This window comes from Lepisosteus platostomus, chromosome 20 (genome assembly GCF_059453375.1).
Source record: "Lepisosteus platostomus isolate fLepPlt1 chromosome 20, fLepPlt1.hap1, whole genome shotgun sequence".
In the NCBI taxonomy this organism is placed as follows: Eukaryota; Metazoa; Chordata; class Actinopteri; order Semionotiformes; family Lepisosteidae; genus Lepisosteus; species Lepisosteus platostomus.
Genome location: NC_142630.1, coordinates 8,715,724 through 8,741,858, shown reverse-complemented (window position 1 = coordinate 8,741,858; position 26,135 = coordinate 8,715,724). Strand labels below are relative to the sequence as shown.

At 43.2% G+C, this 26,135-nt stretch overlaps 3 protein-coding genes across 8 annotated transcripts in view; 1 reads left to right on the top strand and 2 right to left on the bottom strand.

Moving 5' to 3' along the window:
• The window catches only part of piezo1 (piezo type mechanosensitive ion channel component 1 (Er blood group)), a 76,064-nt gene extending 64,839 nt beyond the window's left edge, over positions 1–11,225 (bottom strand). For all 5 annotated transcript variants that reach the window (XM_088613577.1, XM_088613579.1, XM_088613581.1 and 2 more), the window contains exon 1: positions 11,093–11,225. In XM_088613577.1, coding sequence (XP_088469703.1) covers positions 11,093–11,156 — 64 coding nt within the window. In that variant the 5' untranslated portion in view covers positions 11,157–11,225. The remainder of the gene's footprint in view (positions 1–11,092) is intronic.
• Positions 11,143–21,556, top strand: cdt1 (chromatin licensing and DNA replication factor 1). 2 transcript variants are annotated; one of them, XM_088613583.1, is made up of 11 exons: positions 11,143–11,274; positions 14,569–15,212; positions 16,582–16,716; positions 17,186–17,406; positions 17,798–17,992; positions 18,453–18,598; positions 18,808–18,911; positions 19,220–19,408; positions 19,903–20,040; positions 20,563–20,764; positions 20,973–21,556. In XM_088613583.1, exons 2-11 carry the CDS (start codon positions 14,622–14,624, stop codon positions 21,134–21,136), a joined length of 2,085 nt encoding a protein of 694 aa, XP_088469709.1. In that variant the 5' UTR covers positions 11,143–11,274; positions 14,569–14,621; the 3' UTR covers positions 21,137–21,556. The 2 variants fall into 2 exon arrangements, with proteins under 2 accessions (XP_088469709.1, XP_088469708.1); XM_088613582.1 differs by lacking the exon at positions 11,143–11,274 and adding an exon at positions 13,279–14,307.
• Positions 21,557–22,557: 1,001 nt separating this feature from the next.
• Positions 22,558–25,847, bottom strand: aprt (adenine phosphoribosyltransferase). The gene is made up of 5 exons (XM_088613595.1): positions 25,687–25,847; positions 24,352–24,455; positions 24,053–24,186; positions 23,224–23,302; positions 22,558–22,912 (listed from the first exon to the last, which is right to left on the bottom strand). The coding sequence occupies exons 1-5, from the start codon at positions 25,776–25,778 to the stop codon at positions 22,773–22,775; spliced, it is 549 nt and encodes a 182-aa protein (XP_088469721.1). The 5' UTR covers positions 25,779–25,847; the 3' UTR covers positions 22,558–22,772.
• Between the last annotated feature and the right edge of the window lie 288 nt (positions 25,848–26,135).

Below are 26,135 nucleotides of genomic sequence, written 5' to 3'. Positions count from 1 at the left end.
TTCTACAGCCTGCTACAGCTTTTGGTTTGGTCATCAACTGATAACTTTCACTTCGGCTCAAGCTGTTCCTGAGCTTAGCAACAGCCTTGCCCACAAGAGCAGATATAACGCATGCTTTGTGGGCGCGTTGTAGCCCACCTGTAACGACTGCTCACGGTCTGCTTTGGCAGGCACAGGCGTAGGAAACGCAGGGCTAACCCTGCCCCAGAGAAAAGGTAAGGTCGGTGTGATAATATCTCCCAGGACCAACAAAACACAAACAGCGGCACAGCTATGATTCAGAAAACTGGCTGCAGTCAGTTCCATCTTGTTGGAATTGCAAAACAAAAGGCTTGTTCTTTGCCCTAATCCCGCTCAGAACTCTTTCTCAAGCTTACTTTTGTTTTCACATCGAACTGACCATTCTGGTTCAGTCAGTGATAAAAAAGGGAGAGTCTTGAAAGGAATGAGGGATTCTGTTTTCTTTTCAGGGGCCATTTTAGAACTTATCAATCTCCAAACACTTGTGCAGAACTTTTTAGGATTTAAAGCAGTAAGCCTATCGATATGACAAACACAAGTTAACAAGCAAGCTAATCAGTTGCATATATTTCGAATGTCATTTACAAAAAACTACATTATAGTTTTGCCAAACCTTTTATTCCAAGGCACTTTTCAAATAGTCTAAATACTTTATTGATACAATCTGCTCAGATTTATATTGAAACACTTTTGCATCCCACAATGAACCATCAACACACCCTAGAGAAAACATCATTGTAAGTATTCTTGAAGAATTTAACAAAAGATTCTAACAGCTCAGATTTAGAAGCCTGATCTACTCATGAAGCTCGGGATGTCACCTGACAAGCCTTATCAACAGGCCAAGCAAACTCCCTTGAGAACAACTGAACACTCGTTATCAACTGTACAGCAAAATGACATCAAGATGGGTTTATCCAAATCAGGTTAGGCATTTTATCATCTATGGGTTAGTGGATGTGACAATACTAAAAACACTCTTTAATATTCTTTTTGTGCCTTATCAAAATTTTGTTACAATAAATAAAATTTATCTAGCCTGAAAGAATTTCCTGATGTTTTTAATGGCACTAGATTGGAAGTATCTGCACACAATATTTAAATAATTAAAAGAAGCCTCGAGCCACAGCTTCCTATTTCTACAGATTTCCTGTCCAAGTGCTGACCAGCATCATCCTCAGCTATCTTGGCTCTTGAAAAGAATAGCCTACATTTAAATGCTTTTGGTTTGTTTCTGCTCTTTCCGTTTTCTGCTAACTTGTTTAATGCTGACTTCATGTTTCTATATATATGATTTACATTCAAAGCCTCCAACAGCATCAGCTCTGCCTTAGGATCATATGAGGTCTACAAATGCCATAAGTTGTTTTCCTGCCTTAATGAAAGACAACGCTTAAAAGTCTATATTTATTTTCATAGCTTGGCTTCAGGTTTCGGTCATCTGCAGGATCGGCCATTGTGCACGTACAGATTTCTAACAGCTTTTCCCAGCTGACAGAGATGGGGAATTGGACATGTTTCCTGCAGTGACAGATAACTGGGGGGTCTGTCCTGGTTAGGCCAGGAGGACTCAGGAGTGATCAAGTGAGAAGGAACCCAAAGGGACTATTACTACTATCCTATTGCCTGCTGATTAATTTGCACCACGCATTAAGGAAGGGTGAGTCCCAGCCCGATAATATTTTCACAGCTCTGCTACAGCGCCATACTGTATATACTCTCGTGTCTCCTGTCATAAGCCTGTCAGGATCCCTCATGCTGATACAAACGAGCTCCTGCTTCACTAAACAGTGAAGCACTTCTCCTCTCTGATTAAGAAACTACTCATTCTTCTACATCACTAAAGAATATTACACCTTAAAGATCTGTCTAAATGTTTAAGTATGCAATGCCAGTTTAGTAGAGTATTTTCCTTTTGCAATTTGTGTTTAGACTGGTGAGCTTCACAAACAAAAGACATTCACTTAAAGCTGTTAATTGAACTGAAAGAATGAATGAATAAAACAAACTGTAGCCCATTCATTTTACTTCACATTGGAACTGAAGGCAGCAGTATAAATGAATTATGTGAAAATAAAATTATGCAGTATGTTAATCTCACCAATAAACTAACACTTTAAACTCTCCCTGCTAACAACAAACAAAAAGATTCGTCTGGGAATATGCTTAATTCATGATTTCTTGTCCTTTCAGCTGCACTGCCTGTCCCAGACAGATAACCTCACAATGCATGATATTGTTAAACAGGATGTGATTCATTATGGTAAAGAATTCATGTATCAATGCTCAGAACCTACCAGTGGCAGGGAAAGTCCTCCAACAGACTTTGATGACACTAGAATGAGAGGCTATAATACTGAAAGAAAACGATTCTTTAAAAAATACATTTACTGACTAAATCCACTCTTTTGTAAGACCCCTTCTGAAAAGGGCTGACAAAGGCCAACGAGATAACATATCATTGGTAGAAAAGTTAATCTTTGCAAACAAATCTCTTCACTCTTCACTTGTGTCTTTTAATGGAAAAGGTGCATTTTGATCCATTATTGTAATATTTCTTTTCCATGGCTACCGTGAACAAAACACAATAGATTTTGTGTGCTTTCTGGGGTTTATACAAGCAATTGATTGAACTCCAAAAAATGAGTCAAAGCATCCTGGCTTTCCCATTATTGTCACACTGAAATCTAGGGCTCAGTGAGCAATATCTCCCGCAATGCACTCGATCATCTGAAATCTTCCCCACAGCTCCTGCATCCAGGAATGGAAAAATAATTTCATCTGACGTCCTTATGCTCTTTGGAATCATCTTAATGGAATATGTTACTCCAGGTTTCAGAAACTTAAGCCTAATGTCTTGCAAAATTAATGACAAGTGAGATCTCCAAGGCAAAATGGGTTGAGAATGTGGGATGCAATGCACGCTCCCTTTAATTAATATCAATTATTCTTATGTTGTCTCTGAATTTAATAGCTGACAATACTGGAGAGGACTAGGGGTTGTCTGTCCAAGTGTAAGAAGCAGCATGAAACTTGTTTGCTCAAGGCTGATAAAAGAAGATTTGTTGGAGGCTAAGACTTTCCTGGAAGCTTTCTGATGCATAATTAAAACAGAAAACACAATAAAAATTGGAACTAAGTGTTTGAAGGGGTGATATGGCTAGGAGGCACAGATTTTGTGACCATATAATATAATGTTTTTCAGCAAAAGTCACTCTCTCATTAAATAAATAATCATTTCACTTATATGGTGCGTTTCATTACACTCCATTCAAAGAGAGTGTAACCCCGACCAGTGTGCAACCCCACCTGGATGATGCACTGGCAGCCATAGTGCGCCAGTACGCTCCCACACACCAGCTCTCAGTGGGGAGGAGAACATGTGATGAAGCCAGTTCAGAGATGGGATTATTAGAAGGCCATGACTGGTAAAGGACAGGCGGAAATTTGCCCAGGAAATCAGGGTTAACTCAACCACTCTTTTTGCGAAACGCCCTAGGATTTTTAATGACCAACAAGAGTCAGGACCTCGGTTTTACATCTCAGATGAAGAACAGCGCCTTTTTTTACAGTATATTGTCCCCATCATTCTACTGGGGCATGATATCCCACACACACTGCAGGCTGAGCACTCCCTACTGGTCCCACTAACACCTCATCCAGCAGCAACCTTAGCTTTCCCAGCTAGTGGCCAGGCTCACACCTGCTGAGCTTCAGTGTGCTGACAATTGTGATCTGCATGGTGCTAGTGAACACTAACACTCTAGGATGTTTCCTTCAGATTTTCAAAAAATCTGAAATGCAACCCAAAGATAGCACCTTCTATGGTAGCTTCCTTTCAGCCAAGGGGATAAACCAAGGTCCTGTGTACTTTCTGAAGTGAAATAGTAAGACTGTTTACCCAAGTACTCAGGCAGAGCTTCACTCACTGCATGCACAATCTGCTATGCAGTGGGGCTCCTGGTGCACAATGGCAGCTCAGGTCCAGTCCTAGCTGTAGAGAGCTTTGGGATCCCTTGAGTTGAAACGCATCAATTAAGTCACCTTTTGCTTAAATATGAGTTAGTTAAAAACCAGTACACTGGCTTTAAGAATGTCTGTGGTGGCTTTTAGACATGAAAGTGTTCAGGTTCAAGTAACATAATGTATTTATGGGAGACAAATCATTCTGAAGGAAGCATTTCTAGCCCTTCTGAACCTAGCATATCTAAGCTTATCAAATAGAAAAATAACTCTTACTGCCCCTTCGGCTTTAAAAATGTCTCCTAGAGATACCCAGGACATCCATCACTAGCTCATCCAGGTCAAAATATGGTTCAAGTCAGGAATGGTAATGTGAAAATGCTGTTTATTTTTTAAAACAAGCTGACAAAACTCTTTAAAGAATGATCCACTATAGATCTCACATTGAAACTTAAATTTCACAATATATGTCTTAAATATTATTATATGTACTGTATCTAAGTTACTGCACAAAGTGCACTACATTAAAAATCATAAACTCATATAGACCTAATTGAAATCCACACACGAATGCTGATCTTTAGGTTTTTGTTAAAAAAACAAACCTAATGTTACGTAGTTTTTAGAGAAATCATTAAAACAAGGATGAAAGAATTAATCTTTTATATTCTATTGTTAACGGAAGATTAGGGCAACAGACTCACCCACTGCATCCTGTTTTTATGGAAAAATTAATTTAATTCCACAGAGCCCTGGGCATACCTAATGACCATGAGCGCTAAAACAAACACTGCCCTGAGATTTACAATCAACGGTACAAAATGCAATTTACAACTCACAGTTCCACTGGGTCCTCCAGTCCGTGTTCATTGCTCTGTGCCTCTCCTGTGTTACTGTCACACTAATCATTTCAGAAACGCAATTAACACCGAGAGAACACATTTCTATTTATGAGGCAACAGATCTTTAGCAAGAATCACGGTGCGTAACACCGAACACTGTGGTAGACTGTAACTGCAATTAAATATAGAAAGGTGTATTCTTTTCTAAAATACAAAAATAAGTTTAGAAACAGATGTTTCACCAGAAATATTTTAGCCCCAACTATTTCATCTTAGGATAAAGTAAAAGATACAGTGCAAATACATGAGAAAAATCTAACATCTGAGAGCACATTATATATAACATTATATTATAATGTTATATATAACATTATATACAGAATTAAAAACAGATGTTTATCAGGACATGCAATATCAAGGGAAAGTAGTTTTTTTTTAACATGTTTAGATATGAAGTGGACAACTGGCTTCACAAATCATTGCTTACTGGCAATAATTTGTCTTCTGGGATCCAGTGCAGTATTGCTTTGTTTCTGTCACTTCATTTGTCTGTAAGGTGCATTTTCAAAAATGACCTCAAACCTACTCCACTCTAAAGGGGTTAAAACCTGAAACACTTCTCACAAGCCCACTTTGTGCTAAACTGCAATCGGTCCTAATGTTTGGTTTAAAAAAACTCTTGGCCTGGGCTAAATTTTTCAAAGCATGAAACTAACCAGAACTACAGCACAAATAAAATCAGATTTAAGACGAGCATTATTTTTGGTTCCTTTGGTAGAGAAGTTATTACAACAGCATTTTTTAAAGGTGCAGGTGCTGTAAGTGATTTGCAGCATAAATAGAGAATAAATCCTATCAACCCAAGTCCTTGAGAAATATGAAGCTGCATAAGGAATTTAAAGAGACATTCATTAACATGACAATCAGAAGGTTTCGTAGCTCCCTCGACCCCAGAACACTTTTTTTCAGGCCAAGATTTAATATCCAAATGTCTGAAGTAAGGGATGTTTACCCTTCAGTATATCAGAGTGGACAGTGTGGGGTCATTAAGCAATGATGAAGTGCATTGCCACCATTATGGTGCAGGAGCTAAACTAATCCAGTCATGTACAAAATGAACAGAAAGATTTGCAGAACATGATTTATCAGCCACACTCAGCCTTGAGCTGGTAGGATGTTTATTTCACGGAGTAGGAATGGGGCTTTAGACAATTGCTCAAATAATGGATAGGCTGCCAGTTCTATTTCATAGCTTCTCTCACCAATTGTTCCTTCTTGACGTGTGTAATCATAAATAACTCTCTAATTGTTTAAACAGAACTGGATCGCTTCAAAGTCTAGATGCCTGCTTTAAATCAAGGGCAAAAGGGACAGACGCTGTGAAAAAAGCTACCTTGCTCAGTTAAAGCAAAGCCTGTATCTAATAAACGTTTGTTTTATTAAGAAGGTGTGCTTTCTTGTAATTTGTTGACTAAAAATAACTACAGTTTGAGCCAACATCATTGCTTTGTAAAACAAAGAGAAAAACACCCCTACGGTATACATTCAGCTCTTTTATTTTTCAAAGAATGGCTGGCAAATTTAAGCTGAAACAGCAATATTTTTCTTCACAAAAATAATATTAGTAGCCTCATTTCCATTTAATACTGCTGGGAAGGTTGTCAAATTTTTCCCCCGTACACAAAAACACATCCAATGACAAAATAGCACTAATTGCATTATCCATAATAGCACTTAATAGCACTAAAAAGAACAAAAAGGTAAATACAAATATGGGGTAAGTAAATCTCTAATATTCTGCATCTGACTACACAACATCTGATTCACACGGGTGCTTGACATTATTTTGTATCATACGTACTCTGGAACACATTAACTCAGAGACTGCCCTGTACTGGTATTCTATCCTAGATGAATTGTAGGTTTTTCATTTCAATATAAACTTCACTAAAATCACAGAAGATTCCAGTCCAGCAAGCAGTACCTTAACCACCAAAATATAACCTTAACTCTTACTGAATCAGCTCCTAGTCGGTGACACACATCTCTAGCCAGTTACCATCTTGGTTTAAAAACCAGTCTACTAATTTGTCTATTAAACAGGCTCATGCTCCAAACATCAAACCTTCTAAGCACTTTAAACTTGAACACGCCAGGCATCCTTCCTGGGTTGTCTTGCAGAAATGAATCAATGTCTTTACCTGCAGCTTTCAACCTCATTAAAAAAAAAGTGCCAAAACCACATGCACATTTAAAAGACTGTAGGAGGTACGTACTGTAGTGGTCCTGGTTTAATGAATTCAAGAAGTTCCATTACATCTCATTGCACAATACATTAGCAGGGGAAAATATCATTTCAAGGGTTATTTCAGAACCATTCATTTAGCGATTTTCTTCATCTCAGAGAGAAGAAGAGTCAGAGGTCCTGCTCTAGGATGCACTTTCTTTCACAAAGACAATGAGGCAAAGACCCGCTACAAGGCAGATTTGGGCCAAAAAGCAGGGAGATTATTAAGAATGCACATCATGCTCACCACTAAAGATTTCTGTGGTTGTTACTGCAGTTGGTGCATTAGCATAGCTTTGCCTCTCTGATATTAAGAATATTACACGTTCTATACAAACACGTGCTGTCAGATTTGGGGATAAACTGATTGCGAAATGACCAAATCTAAAGTTAAAACCAGGGCCCAGACGTGGTAGACCACACTTGTGGCAGTAAGTAACGGCAGAGGCAGCCCGTTTCCTGTGTAGCAGAGGTGACTCATGTGACAGGTGCCACATCCTCCGGTGACATCACACAGAAAAGCCCTGCCAATTGCAGACGTTTGGGTAGTCTTCATTAGAAACTCAGCTTAAATCTGCCCCGTCCCCCAAACAAATATGTGCAAATGAAGAGATAAACCAAATGAAACCAAGAGAATCCGTCTGCAGAACTGGATCCTAGGCAAAAAGTAACCGATTCGGACCACTTTCTCACTTCCATGGAGACCACAAGGGTAATGTAATCACCCCATGTGCCAGGACACCTTACGGACTACACAACTGAAAAAGGAATGAAAACAGTGCTTTCAAAAAAGGTCTCTCTGCCATTCAGGTCTTAAGGAAAGAAAAAGTGCTTGAAATGTTTTTAGCTCCTGCTACAATAAAAAGAGAACATAAAGCACATTTAAATGCAAATAAAATTAATAATATTAAAGCAATATTATTTCACAGTATAAAAATTAGATTAGTAAAAATTAAAATCTATATTTACATGGCCAACTATGTCACAGCAACCTGAAAAGGCCAAAATACTACTTTCTCTATTCCCATTTTCCGCGACCAAGATAATACACTTTTTTAAAGTATGATTTCAGAGTCGTGTCAGTCACTATGTTCCCTATTTAAGCCAAGTGACTCACTTTTTACATTTCTATTTGCATATGATTAAATTCCTACCCAGGTATTACTTGTTGCTTCTCTTTCGCTATTTCCTAGCAAGCAGATCCTGTTTCTTCAGCAGCAGGAGCAGGATCAATTGAGCAGACACATCCTGCTGTCCACTGAAAAATGACTCGGGTTTACAGAAAAAGCACCTGGCACTGATAGGCCACTCGTCTCTTCAGGAAAGGAAGGTGATGAGTTACACGTCTAATAATGAACTGCACATTGTATAGAAAAATCCTTACTTAACTCTGTTCCTTTTCCAGAAACTTCACTTCATGTCTGGATGGTCTGCTAAACTGCTAAACTCATTTGGTAAACCTTTGATTTTCAATGAGAGTCTCCAATCTCCAACGAGTGCAAAAAATGTTTGGAACATAGATGAGAAAATACAAATATAGTAAATATTTTTTCAACTCTCCCTTTGATGTTTGCATCCACTATAAGCTAGAAATTCTAAGGTAGACCTTTAGGTCAATTTTAGGAAAACTAAACATTTTGCTAAATGGACTCCACTTTGCTAAATCCAAATAAGATTCATATGATAGTCCAAAAACTTATATTTCTTTCACTCTTCCACAGAAGTGTGGCTTCAACTGAAGGTGAACTGTTACTTTCAACAAATGAAGTATAATGAAGATTTTATTTGCACCACTGAAATGTACCATTCTGGAGGAATTAAGCAAACCTTTGCTAAAGCCTGTTAATGTTATCAGACGGTTCCTAGCCGTAATCCCTGTTCAGTGGAGTTTCTCCAGAGTGACTCATACGCAGTTTATTGGCCTAAGTGCACTGGCAGCCTGACACAGGAATAATTGGCCGTCGTTGGCTTCTCCTGATGTCCCACAGCGGCTTCTACTACCCATACCTTCCATAATACAGCCAGATGCAGATGTGCCAGGGCAATCCCAGGTTTCGAGACTTCACTTTTTAAGACGCAGACCTAGCCAGTGAATGTTTATACAGTACGTTTAGAGAAAAATAAAATAAAGACTGCTAGGCCAAAAACCTAGGCATATTTTCTTACAGGTGGGCTAAAAACACATTTTGTTAATACTTCACATTAGGGTTTGACAGAAAGACATGCTCACACACCCCATTATTCAATGGAATGTGTGATGCATATTGCTGCATAAAGCTATAGCCTTTCACTGCAATACTGAACCCACAACGGCTTCATACATTTCTCTTATCTGGTCAGAAGCCCACTGCTCACTCTTGTGTTCTTATCACACTGCCTGAACAAACTGATAAACACAATGACTGGACAAAGCCTTTATCTCAGGACTCCACTTCCTACAGAATACAGAACCTATTATTACCTTCTACTGTATACAGTCTTAATATTCATATTCTAAGCACCTTATTCTAAGTTAACTAATATGCCCTCTTTGTTAAACATACATTACCAATGAATAATAAACCCATTTTAACTATTATATAAAAACAGTTTTGAGATCTGAAGTACAACAAACCTTTTTTTAGTACACTGCTCGACTGCTGCAACTCTGTATACTGTTTTATTTAGATCTGTGACACATGCTGTACTCCTTCACAGATCCTAAAAGTATATTCAGTAAAGGAACTTACTGATGGCACTACATTGCAGAAATACTAAGCTAATAATCCCTAAATAATAGGGAGATTCATAAATCCTCAATGTATTCCCACAAATAAATAATGTGTTAAAGAAAGAAACCTTTATGCTCTCTTAAAAATAGGATTTAATGCAGTTGAAGGGGCTGGACTTAAAAATTCTTCTGAAAAGTGCAACATAGTAATTTTTAAGAATTGTGTTCATTGCTGGTCTACAAGGCAGGCTGGCAATAAGTCCTGTTGTGTGCCTCCAACTGGACGTCACATTTGAACTGTCTTATCACTTTCTCAATTATTTAACAAATGAGGACGTTAATATTTACTGTAGTTGTAAACAGCAACAAACACATAGCTACAGCATAAGAATAAACAAAATGCCCTTTATTCTGAATCAATGATACTTTATTCTGACCAGCGGATCAATGAAGACCATCCTTTGATGACAAAGCTGGGAGAAAGATAAAGATAGAGAATGCTAGATCAGTACTAGATCACTGCTTTCCCAGGCCTATATAAAATATTGGTAGCTATTTAGAGTGGCGAATTGCTAGTAATGTCCTTTTTTCTTTTTTTGAACAAACTTCCTTTCCCGTTCACTTTACTGAATAAATAAATGAACTAGCCTCTTGTTCAGTATGTGTTCAGAGTGTGTTACCAGACAAAACTCAGAAGGAATTTTCAGTGGGCCACACTTCAAAAACTAACATTTAGAAGAACCGTTACTATGACTTACCAAAGTTTATAATGATTTTTATCTCTATGTCCGTCCCTACGTTTCACATTCGACTTTTGTTGTGTACAGTTTGGCCTACCTACTGTCATACTCCCTTTAATTAAACTGGCGAGGCGGTCGGTATCTCACTTCTCTAAATGACTTGTTAGGGCGAGTCACCCAGGCGGGTCCAACATCAAGTGGGTCTCCTATATGTAAAACGCTTTTTGGGGGGTGGATGCTATTTAAATGCAAGGATTGATTAATATAATAATGAATATCCGCTGTGTAAACGTATGCCATACACCACGCAAACCTCGTCTTTAAGAAGTTTCTGGTTAACTGACTCCCCCCGCGTCGTCTAGACAGACCTCAGGTACAATAGGCATCTTTGAAACAAGTGATATTTTACATCTACCCATTATCGAAAAATCACTCCTCGTGTGGCCAAAAAAACAAAAAGGAGATATCGTCAGCCTTCTGCCCACACAGTGCGGGGACGTGATTTTCAAAGTCCTCCGCGGACACTTACCTGCAAGTAAGGAGACGGGCAACACCACGCAGTAGAGCAGTCCGCACAGCACCTGGATTTCCATAGGCGCGTCCTGGCTGAAGGCTCCTTCACGATCCCAGCCAGCCTCCTCCACGCATTCCCGGACTCGCAGCGAATTCCAGCAGAGCTACTCGGATTCCATTCAGAAGGCACCGCTGAAGGTAACAATCAAAAGCGCTTTTGAGAAAACTCGGAAAAGGGGGGGGGAGAAACCGAGCCGGACCGTCACTCCATGTTACAAACTCGGCGTGCCCGCGAAGTTCATATTCAGCGGATAGTGTTCAAAGTCATCAACTCCAGTGCATCTTTTTATACATCCCCGTGACATCTCTTCCTGTGCACGCTTCTCGTCGTATTCTTCTTCACGCAAGCCAGAAAAAAAGAGAGAGAGAGAGCGCCTAACTTTTCCAAGAATCCCCCCCTGTTTCTTCTTTCACTTCGTCCAGGGTCCTCCGCTTCGTGTGGATAGTCTCTGGAAGAAAAAAAAAATATCTGCATGGAAAAACTGAATCACCGGCGCTGTAATAAAAGAGCCAACTGTTCTTTTCAGTTTTTCTAAACTCACCACGGATGCGACGGCGCGTCTTGCTATCTGCGGTAGTTTGGGCTCCTGTGGCGTTTTCTGCAGTTTAAACACTTGTGCCGTGCGTTCCTCGTCCTGAATAGGTATCAGGCTGCCTTTGGAGTCGCTGATCCGTCTACCTAAGTACTACTTTGATGCTAAGTAACTACACCCACGACTGTGGAGGCGCCCACTGGTCTATAGCTTCCTATTCTAAATCCAGCCCCAAACTACTGCAATAATACGAGGCGCGTTGCTTCAGCTGACAGTTCTCGGGAAGACTTTTTCGTCAACTAATAATGCGTGTAATTTGGTGTTTCTGTTTGGTAACTCACGCATCCTCGAGAATTAATGACTTCATACACCGAGCCGTGTGTGCGAAGCTGAATTATTTTCAGTGCACGGGCTGAAATAGTTTCGTACGTTCCCCAAGCTCTGATGCCGTGCGTAATGACAGCATTACACCGTCTCCGGGAGAAAACAACCACATTTAAGACCTTCTGAGTAAATATCGGAGCGTCGGGTACGATTACTCGTACATATAAAACCATTCGTTACTGCGGGAGAAAAAAAATAGATGTTTGTTTTAAGAAAATGCCCTTGTGAGTAAATGTGCCAAGTGTGCCTACTTCAGGTTTCCTTTAGACTTTTATAATTTATCGCATTGCTTTGCTATTCTCCGTAGTATAGTCTTAAAAACTATTTTTTTTCAATACGTGTAGAAGCTTGTTTTCACTCTTACCTCGGCGGGGGCACAGCGAGTCCAAAGCGTTTCTTACTGGCACGGTAAACGCAACACAGTACTTGAGCCTTCAACTATTTTCCAAACCTGTGGGTGCTTGTCTCCTTGTTTACTCTTTACGATTCGGCCCAGCAGGTCCGCTGACAAACTGAAGCGTCTTTTTTTAGCCGACCGGACATTTTAGCCAAAATCCATTGCAGAATACCAGCTCAATATCTACCAGTCAACCGTGCATATTACGTGCCGGGTACTGTTCAGTGGTCACAAACACAGCCCACGTTTCATGCGGTGTCGGCGACTTCGGATTCGTTGATAACGGCGCCCCCTGCTGGTGTAAAACTGGATCACATTGATCTTGGCGCTGATGTAGTGGATCAAGTGTGCTGTACTGTATATTTGTACAAGGTCACTTAAGCCAGAAACGTAACATTAACGCTGTACGACGAGTAAGGAAACATAATATGATAACCTTTGTTCGGTGAAACGAGAAGAGGCCATTCAGTCTTGGGTAGCCCGTTTTGTAGTTGCTTATCAACGTTTATGAAAGGACTCCAGATGTTGTCGGCTTAGACGGCACTGATAGGTCGATTTTTGCGAAAAGAAATGACCTCTTATTCTCGATTTTAAGTGTACTTTCGCGCAGCTTCCAGTAGTGTTATCTAGTTCGTGTCTCAGGGTTAGTTTTTGGGTGACTTTGCCAAAAGGTGGGGCTGCACATTGGTGGTGGTGGAGGGGATCCCCATTACCTGTAAAGCGCTTTGAGTGGAGTGTCCAGAAAAGCGCTATATAAGTGTAAGTTATTATTAATTATTATTATTATTATTATTATTATTATTATTAATAAAAGACCTTTGGGGATTTCGAAAACTGGACAGTTCCCTGCGTGGGCTCCCGGTTCAAGGCTAAAAATATTAAGCTCTTTTAGCAGTATAAATAAAGTTACAATGCATAGGTTATCTGAGTTCACGTAACAGTATTTATAACAATGTTATATTACAATTTAAGTAACATCCGCAGAAATCATCACATTTGCGTACTGGGGTAACTGTCCTGTGATCAGCAGAGCATTTTTATGTCTGGGCGGTTTTTATTTGCCTCTAAGGAAGTGGTTCCCAGACCTGGTCAACGCCTGCTGGGTCTTGTTCCAGCCTATCCTTCAGTTACAGAAGCAAACCCTCCACTGACTTAATAATAATAATAATAATAATAATAATAATAATAATAATAATAATACGATTATTCTGAACTGTTTGTTCCCAGTACTTTAACATGTTGGATCTTTAATGATTGTGTTTTGCAAGTGAAATTAAATTCCAGACTTGTAAGTAGAAATAAAATGCAAATATTCAGTTGAAGCAACTTCTAACGTCAAGTAAGGCTTCAATTAACTAATGAAGGTGATAAATCAATTTTAGTTCAAAATCATAGGCGTAGACCAATTCCATTGTTTATAAAACCCCTTAAAAGCCATCTGCAGGAGCCAAACAAAATGAATCCGGTCCTCATTTGGGCTAGTGGTTAGAAATAAATAAGGAAATCCCGAAAACGTAATTTCTGGTCCATTTCTGATCGCAATGGAGGGCGAGAAAGTCACGTCGGAGAGCGTACGTCACTAACAATAAAGCTCCGTCCTAGAAATGTTTTTTTTTTGACAACGAGGTGATCCAATTCGCTAACGAGAGAAAATACATTGCACGCCACGTTGACATTTAGTCGTGAAGCGCAAGTTTGTGTTTGCATATCCTGCCTGTAAACTATTCCCGAGCTGGATCAGGTCTCTGGGGGGCGGGCGGCTCTGATAGCCCAACCCCCTGTAGTCACGTGGGCGCGTTTCGCGCGAAAGTTTGTTACATTTCGCCCGCTTGCGGCTTCCGGTCACTGAGAAACAAGGTGAGGGGGAAGGGGCTGGATGCATCACCTTTTAGATTTTAAAGCGTGGAAGAGAATCCCCAGTAAGCCGTGGTGACTGAAACGTAAATGAATTTGCACATCTGAGCTTGTAGGGGTAGACTGACGCTTCATTTCGCTTGTAGTTTACGGCGCTGCGTGTAGAGCTGTGAAACAGTCCAGGACGTAATGTAAGTTACCGGGTTGGCGATACATTATTTTATTCTGGAGATTTTCTCCCCTTTTTTTTTGCATCGCTTTCAGGAATAAGGCTTTTACCCCGCTTCCAAAACTCGGATTTGCCTGCATCCAGCACAATGGCTCAGGCTCGGGTAACCGATTACTTTGCGCAGAATAAGAAAGGGGGTGTCGATAGGGTTCTGCGGAGCAAACGGCAGAAAAACGAGGCGGCGGGAGAAGCTGTGGTTCTGGGCGGACCGGCAGGGACCGGAGGGGCTTCCAGAACCGCGCGTTCTAGAAGGAAGAACGCCGATTGTCCGGCGGCAGCGGGGCTGGAGCTCGTGGAATCGTCGGCGATTGTTCAGGCGCGGGCCTCTCGTTCCAAAAGAGCCGCCCCTGACTCGGGGGGCGACGGAGAAGTAGCCGAGGGAGAGATCAAGTCGGACACCGCCGCGGGGAGCGCAGGGGTTTCCGCCGACGGGCTCCCTGCGGGTCCGGAAGACAACCCCCCCGTCGGCCCTCCCCGGACCCCCAAGCGCAGCTCCAGCCAGGCGGAGTTCGACCTGAGCTCGGAGGTGTTCTGCCGCAGGACCGGGCACAGCTCGGCGAAGAAACGCGCCCGGGCCGACGCGGACGGGGAGGCGAGCGCGGCCGGCGGGTCGGGGGCCGTGAAGAAGTCTGCCCGCAAGAAGCTGCTTCTTCTCAAAGATGGAGAAACGCAGGAACAGGTAAGGTTCGCTTGTTCTTTCGCGGATGCTGGAGGCTCGTACGGGGTTGAGCCGACACGGTTGAAACCAGCACGATCGGAAATCTAAGGTGTAAACTGTTAACGCAAACTTTCTGGATTCTTCTGTGAGCCGGGAGGGGGGTCTTGTAGAGGACAGGTTCAAAACAAAACACGTTTGACGAGACCCGTGTTTTTAATCGGTAGTCTTGTTGGCGTCGAGCAAGAGGTTCTCCGCCAGATATCAGAAATCAGAAAAGTTACGAGCGAGAAGACGCCTCTTTGCCCATGTCGCTTGTCTGTTTGGTAGCAGTGGCTAATGTCTCCCCGGATCTCGTCCGGCCGTGTCTTGGAAGCAGCCGGGGTGCCGGCTTCCACAGCTCGGCTTTGTAGCTTTTCCTGCACCCCACCAACTCCTGTTTGAGGTTTTAAATGTCCTCCAACTGTGCTTCCATACCAGTTCGTGTTTTGTTTTTAAATTAGATATCGTATCCTAACATTGTTTGCTTTTTTTTTGCTTTTCCACATGGTCTTGAAGACGAGTGTGTGACTTTAAACGCCTGAATATTTTTCAGCAGTAGCCTTTTTAAGCTTGGCATTTCCCATCGTGTATTTATAGGTTGTTTTTTTTTTTGCTGCTTGCATGTTCTGTACTTTATCGGCTGCTCCTGCGGTTTTTGCCAACTCTCCCAACGTCTGCAGGGTTGACTAGTTTGCTGAATATACCGCTATGGAGCTCATTCTTGCAGATATGAATTGGGAGAGCAATGGTCCTAGTCCAGACTTCTGTGGTACTGCTCTATCTACATCATCCTTGTACTGTGCATGAACCAGTTTTCAATCCAAACACATTCAGACCCTCTGGAGAGCTTGTGGCGTGTTGCTAGCCCAGGCCCTATAAGCGCAGGTCAGTGGATTGCTTCCCAATCCTGGACCTGGTGAAATTCGCTGGTTTTCACTGCATTCCCACCTTCACTAGATCACTGGGGACTAAGAAGCTGCTTCTCTTGAATATCTGCGTTTTGTTTCTAGTCACAAGTATATGATTGTGTTTTGTGAGTGAGATAAGATGGTTAAAGCTCCAACAGGGTTTAAGAGCTGGGGACAGATGCATTTTATTATTATTAAGAAGTTCAGTGGAGGGTTTGATGGTGTAACTGAGGGCTCGGCTGGAACAGAAGCCAGCAGGTGTGTGAGGTCGCCAGGACCTGGATTGGGAACCACTGCTGTAGAACAGGTGTAGTGCCTTTGAAACAGTTCTTGCAAGAATGGGCCCCGAGACACGGGGGACACAAACTTGTGGAGTTGATTCCTCCGTCTGAGGCTGTGCGTCTCTGGCGGGGAGAGAGCCCAACTATCCCTGTGCCTCGCAGGTGTCCGGTCCAGCGTCCGGGCCGACTCTCCAGCTGGCCAGCCCCCTGTCTGTGGACAAGAAGGTGAAGAACCTGGTGAACCGCAGTGCTGGCTCCTCCCCTGTGTGCCAGCGCGATGGCGCGGGCAGCGGCAAGGTAACGATCCAAGACTGGCCTCGGTTCTCCACCCTTAAATGATCACCGGCGTTTGTTCTGTGAGAATCTGCTGTCTGAAAAACTAACTCCCGATCCCTGGGAGTCTGATGCTAATGGCTCCCCCAGATCAAATCCCATTCTAAGAATTAGTGCCGAAATCCCATTCTAAGAATTAGTGTGTTTAATATTTACATTTCTTGCCTAGAGTGCTTCTCTATAAATGTCTTTAACATAACTGACGCACTCGAACACCTCCTGTATTTTTTCTTGTCTGATGACTTTAAGAAATGATGAAGGGATTCCCTGTGGGTGTTCTCCAGTTCTGTTCCTAGTGAGTAAACTAAAACGGATCTCGGATTAAGAGGTGTCGGTTTACCGTGGTCGACTGGGAGCCCCAGTTCACACCTTGTGGCTCCCGGCCCGTTACTGGGCTGCGTTGCTGTTGGCTCACTGTCGCTGTCCTCCCAAGCCCCTCTCCCTGGAGGACATGGGAGCTCTCAGGGCGCGTCTCCAGAAGATCAAGGAGCGGGACCAGCTGGTGGGCCGGTCCCACGCTGCCTCCACCCCTGCCCCCCCGGCCGCAGAGCTGAAAGCCCGGCTGGACCGAGCCCGGGAGCTGGGAGCGAAGACCCAGCGCAGGAAGGAGGAGAAGTCTGCGGAAGTGGAGAACGAGCCGGAGCCCGTGGAGAGGTGAGATCGCCCTGCCTGCAGACTTCACTGCTTTTCCCAGTTCACGCTTGGGAGGAAAGATTGAATCATGGTAGAGCTAGCATTCTAGTTTAAAAAAATAAGTTGGCAAGACTTGTTTTAATAGTTGATTTTTACGGATGTTTGCATTTATTTCTTCATGAAGAATTCCAGTTTTGAAATGCCCAGGCAGTGTCATTTTCTCAGAACATGGAAATTGCTCAAGGTTTATTACATGTACATCTAGTGCTTAAATAGCTTTTACAGCTTTGAAGGGTCATGATTGCTTCAGTACCATTACTATAATTCAGCATTGTTAAAAACATGACTCTGTAGGAGGTCTTGTAGTGGTTGCAAGCGCCTCATTCCCCTGTGGCGTCTGCTTGTTTCACAGCGAGAAGGTGCCAGCGTACCAGCGATACCACACTCTTGCCCAGGATGTGCCACCAGGCCTGTCCTTGCCCTACAAGTACAAGATGTTGGCGGAGATGTTCCGCTGTCTGGATACCATTGTGAGCATTCTCTTCAACCGCTCGGAGACTGCCACCTTCGCTAAGGTCAAGCAGGGAGTCCAGGACATGATGCACAAGTAAGAAACTGGCCTGAACGTTCAGATTCCACTGGGAGGCTGTAAAGCAGGGGCCTGAAACTCAGTTCCCACAGGACCCAGTGCTTTCTGGTTTCTTCTTCTCATGTTCTCATTAATTGGCTGCACGACTGTGGTACTTCTGAGGTTTTCTACTGATCACTGAATCTCTGAGCGAATTAACTGCACAATATACATTTAGTAAAATTTGTCTGAAAGGATGCCTAGTTTTACCTAAAATTTGAAGCCCACCAGGAATCTGGTTAAGGCTGCTCTAAAGTCTGGTCATTGAAAGGCAGCTGGAAGGCAGGCAGTGCCTGGTGATTGTAAAATGACAGTCTTGTTGAGAAAGGAAAAACTAAAAACTAACCACAGCAAAAGTATGAATCGATCAGGAAACGCAGGGTCCTCCAGCACAGACTCGGTTCGCTGAAAATCCTCCTGCCTGTGTTCTGGTCTGCAGGCGGTTTGAGGAGAGCCACGTGGGCCAGATAAAGACGGTCTACCCCACAGCATACACCTTCCGGCAGGAAAAGAACATCCCCACCTTCAGCGACAGGGTGAAGCAGTCCAGCTACCAGCTGACCATGGAGCCTGTTATTGACATGGGTGAGCCTGCTCGCGCTTAGATGTACTGGTATATGCAGCGCACTTCACATTACATTGTTAGCAATTTTTATTAAGTGATGCACAGCTGCCATCATGGGCTCTGGGGTCCATACTGCAATTGTTAAAAATCCACCTGAGTCTTTAATCAATCGGGAGGAAGTCATGTGTTCTGTGGTGGCCCCGCTAACTGACAACCACTGTTGCTGTAGAGGAGAAGAGTGATGCTCGCCCGCAGCTGTCGGCCTCTCATCTGCTGGAGCGCCGGCGCGGCTTCCACCAGCGGCTGGTGACCATCGTGAAGGAGCACCACAAGGTAAGGGCCACCTGCACCGGGGCGCAAGCCAGGTGTCCTGCAGTTGATCTGCAGGGTCCTGCAGAGTTCACAGTCACCTCCCAGAAGAAAGGGCAGTGCAAGAGGAGGTTGGGTGGAATATGAGCCATTAGTGTCGAGAATTGTCGGTTAATCTGGGAGGTATTGAGCAATATTCTTAAGGTCTATGAAATGTTTATTTTTCTGAAATTGTACAACACTTGGGGGCTATATTTTTGTGCGTTATTCCAATTAGTGTCGTCTTTACCCGATGTTGACTTACCAGATTATTTGTGCTCATTCCTTTTCAGGCGTTTCTCGATTCCTTAACCCCACCCCTCAGTGTCCCCGACGACAAGCTGACCCGCTGGCACCCTCGTTTCAACGTAGACCAGGTCCCCAACATCCCAGCTTGTGAGCTTCCCCAGCCGCCCCAGGTTGACAGACTGACCACAGCCCAGGAGGTGCTGAACAAGGCCCGGAGCCTGATGACCCCCAAGGTAACTGCCCCCTTCTGCTGTGTTTACTGCACTGAGCCTTCAGGGGCATGAGAGCAAGGGTGTTTCACAGCTAAGGCCTACAGCTCTTTATCTGCTCATGGCCTCCTAATAATCCTCATCCATGAACTGACTTAATCACTCTGTTCTCCTCCCCACTGATAGCTGATGTGTTGAGAGCGTTCCAGTGTACTTCATCCAGATAGGGCTACACTTTGGTGGTAGTGGACGGGAGTCTCCATTACCTATGGCATGTTTAGGAAAGTGCTATATAAGTGTAAGGAATTAATAAGTAAATTTATGTACATTAGAAACCTGTATTATGGGCCTCACATTGCGAACGTTAATTTTAAGAATAAATCCACTAGATTGCAGAGTAGATGCACAGAGAATGTGTTTCCAAAGCCTGAGGTGGAGGTTCCTGTAGTCTGTAGTGAAATGGACGGCAGACATTTGAAATGACATGTCGTGTTGCACACGCGTGTGCTCCTCTTCAGATGGAGAAGGCACTGGCTAACATGGCTCTGAAGACCGCAGAGAGCTCGGGCGCCGCAGACAAGCAGGAATCCTCCCCGAAGCCAGCGCCCGCTACTCCTAGTGCTCTCAGAGGGGTGTCCCAGTCCCTGCTGGAGAGGGTATGTCTTCCTCAACATGGACACATGCTTACATTATAACTCCTAGCGCTCTCAGAGGGGTGCCCCAGTCCCTGCTGGAGAGGGTATGTCTTCTTCAACATGGACACATGCTTACATTATAACTCCTAGCGCTCTCAGAGGGGTGCCCCAGTCCCTGCTGGAGAGGGTATGTCTTCTTCAACATGGGGACACACTTACATTATAACTCCTAGCGCTCTCAGAGGGGTGTCCCAGTCCCTGCTGGAGAGCGTATGTCTTCTTCAATATGGACACGCTTACATTCTAGATTATCACCGAATCGTGTAGCTTTCAGTGGTGCTTAAAACAGTCGGTCTTTTCTGTAGTTGGATGCCTCTCGGAGAACTATTGACTTTAATGTAGTACCGTGTTGGACTCTTTTTACACAGTCTGCAATTTTAAAAAGGTGGAGAGGAATCCCCATTTCCTGTGAAGCACTTTTGAGTGGAGTGTCCAGCAATGTAAGGAGAGTTATTTCTCTCTCTCTCTCCTCACTGGGCACAGATCAGAGCAAAGGAGGCTCAGAAGCTTCAGGCAATGATGACCCGCGACCCCCAGCAGGAGGAGCGCCTGCTCATGATGTCCCGGCTGGGGGAGCTGGCGAGGATCCTGCGCAACGTCTTCGTGGCCGAGAAGAAGCCGGCGCTCATCATGGAGCTGGCCTGCAACCGTGTGATCGCTAGCCACCGCTCGCTGATGACCACAGGTCAGTACGCGGCCTGCCGTTTTTCTGCGTGCTGTCAGGGCACCCGCCTTACAATGCATTAACTGCATGGTCTTCTGTTTGCTGCTTCATTACTGGACGAGTTGGAATTAAACACTTGTGAACTCTTCTTATACTGGGGCGGGGGGATATACTAGTTTTCCTTCAATGTGATGCCAGTTTTGATTAAATGTTCTGTATCTGAATTCAGGCGAGATGGAGAAGCATTTGAAACTGCTGTCAGAGCTGACTCCCGAGTGGCTGGCCATTCACCCCGTCAGGAAGGACTTGTACCTGAAGCTGAACAAGAACATGGATCTGAATGTGGTGCTGGAGCAGCTGAGCCAGAAGGCCAAAGCCGAGGAGAGGTGCTGAACCTCAGCCCCTAGGGGAGCTGGATGACTGGAGTCACTTTTTGAACTGTCTGAAACTTGAACACGGAAGATGTCGTTTTTAAACAGCTTCCTTTTGGATTTTTTTTTATAAAGACTTGGTTGTCGTCTTCACTGGACAAGCACTCTTTAGTTTTTAAACCTTTGTAAGTGCGTCGAGTCCGGGTGGAGCGATGCAGGCTAGATAAGACTGTTTTAAATGTTTTTATTTTTGGGAGGGAGTGCGACTTCTAAGGATCTGAGGATTCCAACACTACATGTTTGAAAGTGTTCAATGTGCAGTTAATTTGGGTTTACCTGTTTCAGGATAGGTGAAACTAACTGATTTGATTTGAAAGATTAAGCCTGGGTTTCATTTTCACTTGCCCATAACAATAATAACAATAAAGCATTCCATTTACAATTTGTCTTCCCCCTACATTTTTATATACCTCATGTCTCAAAGGATATTTCTCCATTACAAATATTCATATGACTTAATAGCCTTTGATAGTCAAAGAACAGATGGATGGTAAAAAATGGTACTTGGCAATTGAAACCATCCCTTCCTCTAGTGTAAGAGAATATGGGCCAGACAGACCCATACTCTAGGGCAATGAGTGTCATGCCAGTACAGACCAGTTAAACTGTAACGGATAAATGTAAATCTATAAATTGGGTTCTTTAAAGGAACAGTTCAGCAAATCAGACTTTTTGTTGGGCAGCAGAAATGAGATATTTCCACTGTCTGATTCTCTGCAGTTGTATGGGGATGTGTTCAGAACTGATTATAGTGAAGACCTCAGCAGAGTGAGGGACATGCAGTATCACTGTAGGCAGGATCACTGCGAGTTCAAACTATTTGCAGCAGACTACAGTACAGCCTCCATACATATTTTTTTTCAAGCATAGCTAATCATTTGAGAAAACAAATGAAGTCTAGTTATTAGACTAGAAAGTATTTAAACTAGTTCTTTGAACATTTACATCCTGCCAGGATGTGCTCACTGCCAAAGTAAAAAATGTGACCAAATACTTTCTGAAAATGTGCCCTATAAGTTCTCTTATGGCCTCACAGTTAAATCCCCACTGGTATGTAAGGTTTTCCTTCACTCCTATGAATATGATTCACTGCACTGCCTTGAGAAACAGATGGAAATAGTGAGAGAACTCATGCTTTGTTTTAAAATTGTTTTCAGACCTTCATTGGGTGTGGCTATGATAAGTAGTGGCAGTTATTAAGTTAACCACCTCCATGGTAGATGTAACCATGAATCCGCATTATTCAAAATACTTCTATACAAAATTTGCATACTGCCCCTGCCTTTGTTGCTGCTGATAATTGACTGCAGGATGGGTATCTGCTCAGGGAATGTCTACTGGGTTTGGGGAAGTGCGATCTAAAAAAAAGTTATACAGCACACATAACCTTTATTAGCCTTTATTTGTCCTTCATTAAAAATAGTTTTCATAATACAAAAAAGGGGCTACACTGATCCAGTTAAGATCTTTGAAGTGCTTTCCTTCTTAGATACTGGGTTTGCCATTATTAGTGTATAAAACAAGTTAACTACAAACCTACATGAGATGTTACAGAGGTGTAACGGAGTGTACTTTTTTAGGAACACGTTTAAAGGATGCTAGAAGTGCACAAGAGAGAACAGTGGGCTTGGTTTAAGGCGGTCTGCTCCGTTCAAGTCCGTTAACTCGATCACTACCAAGCACCCCAAGATCTGGGCTTTCTGTTTCTTCATCAGCTCACAGGCTGCGTACAGGGTTCCTGAAAAGGAACAGAAAGGAAGATGATCACTGAGCTCATCTAAAACATGAACAGAAAACCTTCTGAACTCTGCAAATGATCTGATGTTAGGATTTGTGCTCTACAAAAGGGGGTAAATAAAGCATTTCTTCAACTTCTCAGGTGCTGAATCAGCTGGTGGAAAATGCTCCAGTGGTGATAAGCACAAAATAATAAATTTCAAATGTTACTTGTTTCCCTATCCACTCCAGATCCACACACCAATACACTAGTACAATACTGTTTTTTGTTACCGTGTCCAAGACGAACCACAACAACAAGATTCTCCTCACCTCCAGTTGCCAGCAAATCATCGATAATTAGAATCTTCTGTCCTGGCTCAATCGCATCCTCCTGGACCTCTGCTTCGGCCTGAGAAAAGATCAAGGTACAGCATGATACTATTAGCTACTGCAGCAGGGCAACCACACCCTCATAACCACCTTGTCTTTAAAAGAGAACGCGCTTTGGGACAGCGACTGAAACTAAGGGCCTGTTCTCACTGGAGCTTCAGTCCGTTCAGAGAGTCAAAGTTTGACTGCCACACTGAATTCCGCGGAGACCAGGAAGAGATGGGTTGGTTCCATTCGGCAAATACTGTAGACGGGAGGCAGTTCATTTTCTAAACCTGAATATGAAAAGATTGGGGGACTTGCTTGGCTTGCAAATAGCAAATGAATTATGATAACAGGTCTGGAAGAATGCCATCCAGCAAATTTGTTATTCTGCAGTGCCCAGGGGAACACTAGGCACAGGAGAGGAGAAGGAAGCACCTACATAAATAGGGGCAGCTGGCAGTATTTATAGGCAGCTTGTTACAGCAAAGAAAAAGTTAAGTTCTTCACTTTTTTCTCAGATATCAAAAGAGAAGGGACTTCAGAGGAAGCACAGCATGAACGATAGCAAACACAAGGGAAGAGACCCAAGAAAAACAACAGCTGGCACACCGATCACCGATACAGGGTTCACTTCACTAAGTGTGAATCCAAGAGCCTTTGTCTCAAAGGCACTGGAGGTCATCGGTCCGAAATCTGACAGATCTCCTTCAACACATCTGTCTACAGAGGAGGGGAGAAGGACAGATTGTTTAGCAAGGCCCCACCCCACCTCCGATCGCCTCACCTTTCCGTACTCCAGGGTGTACCCCACGGACGCTGTGGGACCAGGCAGCTTGCCTTTCTTGCGGATCAGGATGAAGCCCACCCCCAGCCTCTGTGCCAGCAGAGGCCCAAAGAGGAAACCACGGGCATCCAGACCTAGACAGCAGGACAACGCCAATCAATCAGTCCCTTCACCCACCAGGTACCCCTCCGTTCTAGTGGCTCAAGGCACTGACCCGTATAAGCACACGTATGGAGAAAAACCACAGTTTATGAATAAGCATACAACCACATAAGTAACTGCAATTAAAAACAACTTACCCACAATCAATTCGACATCAGGATAAGTCTGCCTCACATGTTCCTCGAACAAATCGATGACTGTGCTTAGGGCTTTTGGATCTTTCAAAATGGGGCAGATATCTCTGAGCAAAAAAAAACCAACAACAATAGTTTTAGAGTTCAGTCCACACCTGAAGATGACTCTATAACCGTTATGGTCTTCCTTCTTTTTAAGATAGTTCTGTTAAGAGTTATTCTGTTAAGAATCTTCTACTTCTTCTATCTGCAACTGTGTAGGATAGTAAAGAATCCAGATAAAAGTAGTGCAATAAAGCCTAGAAAATGACTTCTATTATTAATGCATTTCCTTGTTTTCCCTTTTATAAGGCTCACAGCAAGTACTCCACTCGTTCACACTGTATTCTCTGTCACTGCCTGCGGACCGACTGTCTACACTTTATTTTATAGTGAGAAGAAAAGGAAAAGAAGCACTTTGCACTTAATTGTTAAACTACACTAGCTGAGGAACAGTGTAATCCCGCGTCGTCGTTTTATAGTGCGCTTATCATAAACTGGCATTTAAAAGTTGTTTTCGCTGCACGTTTACAAACATCGTCAGAGATTCCTTCCCTGTCTTAAATACCTATGTGAGCAACACATCCATCAACGGATGAAAGAACATGCCCACCCACTTGTGCAGAAACATGGACGCCAACGGGCCTTTAACCGTTCCGTTATTAAGTACAAGAAGAAAAATAATTACGCAACAATTAGATACGGCACAGACACAATTTCAACGGTTTCCAGGGAAATCGCTCTTCTGATGTCGAGATCGTGGACAGCGTGTAGGTTAATTATTGGAAAAAGCAGACTTTAATGGATAAATAAAAAAGGTTAATAGAAGCCGTTTCAGTAGTTAAGTCTTCATGCGACTTGAAGAAAGGCTTTAATAATACGCAATGCGTAAAGACTTGCTCTACTTAGGTGGGAGTACCGTATCACATTTCGGTTGAATTTAGGCGAATATTTCCGAAGTTATATTTCAATAACTAACGCGTGTCTGAAGGCATGGATCACTGGACATCTTACGGGAACTGGCGCTTGCACAATACTGCCAGTTGCACCGAATCCTGCCGGTGCTGTTGTGTGTTTCACGACTTTAAGGAGATAACGGACACTACAGGGTGAGCGGTCGTGTAACAAATCGAAAAGAGCAGCTACTGCTGATTTTTAGAATAACCTGCGTGCTGCCACACCGCAGCCGTATCCGATACAAAATCTTCACTATGCGAGCTGTAGTACATATCTAAAAAATATTTAACCTTGGAAGCGCGTAAACATGTTCATCGTGACAAACAGAAGCTTGAAGGTTACCTGAAAATAATCCCCTTGCTCGGAAAGTCGGGAAAGGGTCTTATTTTTTCCCGGATGTATTTCAGTTTCTCTTCCCTGTTTTCTCCTGCCATTGCTCCAGACGTGCCAGTTGCCCACTTGGTACAGTGCACGCTTAATGAACTCCAAGCGGGAAGTTACTGGAGCCCAGGTCCAACCAACCAATGGGCTGCGTCATCGGTGTCAGCTGACTTGGACAGCCAGCAGCCATTGGCCGTCCGGGGAGGATCACGTGCGCTGTTGCGGAAGCCGCGCGTCAGCGGTTTCTTTGACTTCATACAGCGTTGCTCAAGAAAGGAAATTAACAAACTAATATTACAGCTTGCTGTACAGTCAGTACAAGGCCAAGGTCTTATGTTGCTGTTGCAGAATTCCTGTGCTGTGGAAAGCCTGATGCAATAGATTTTAACAGAAACGTGCAGCGGAACCAA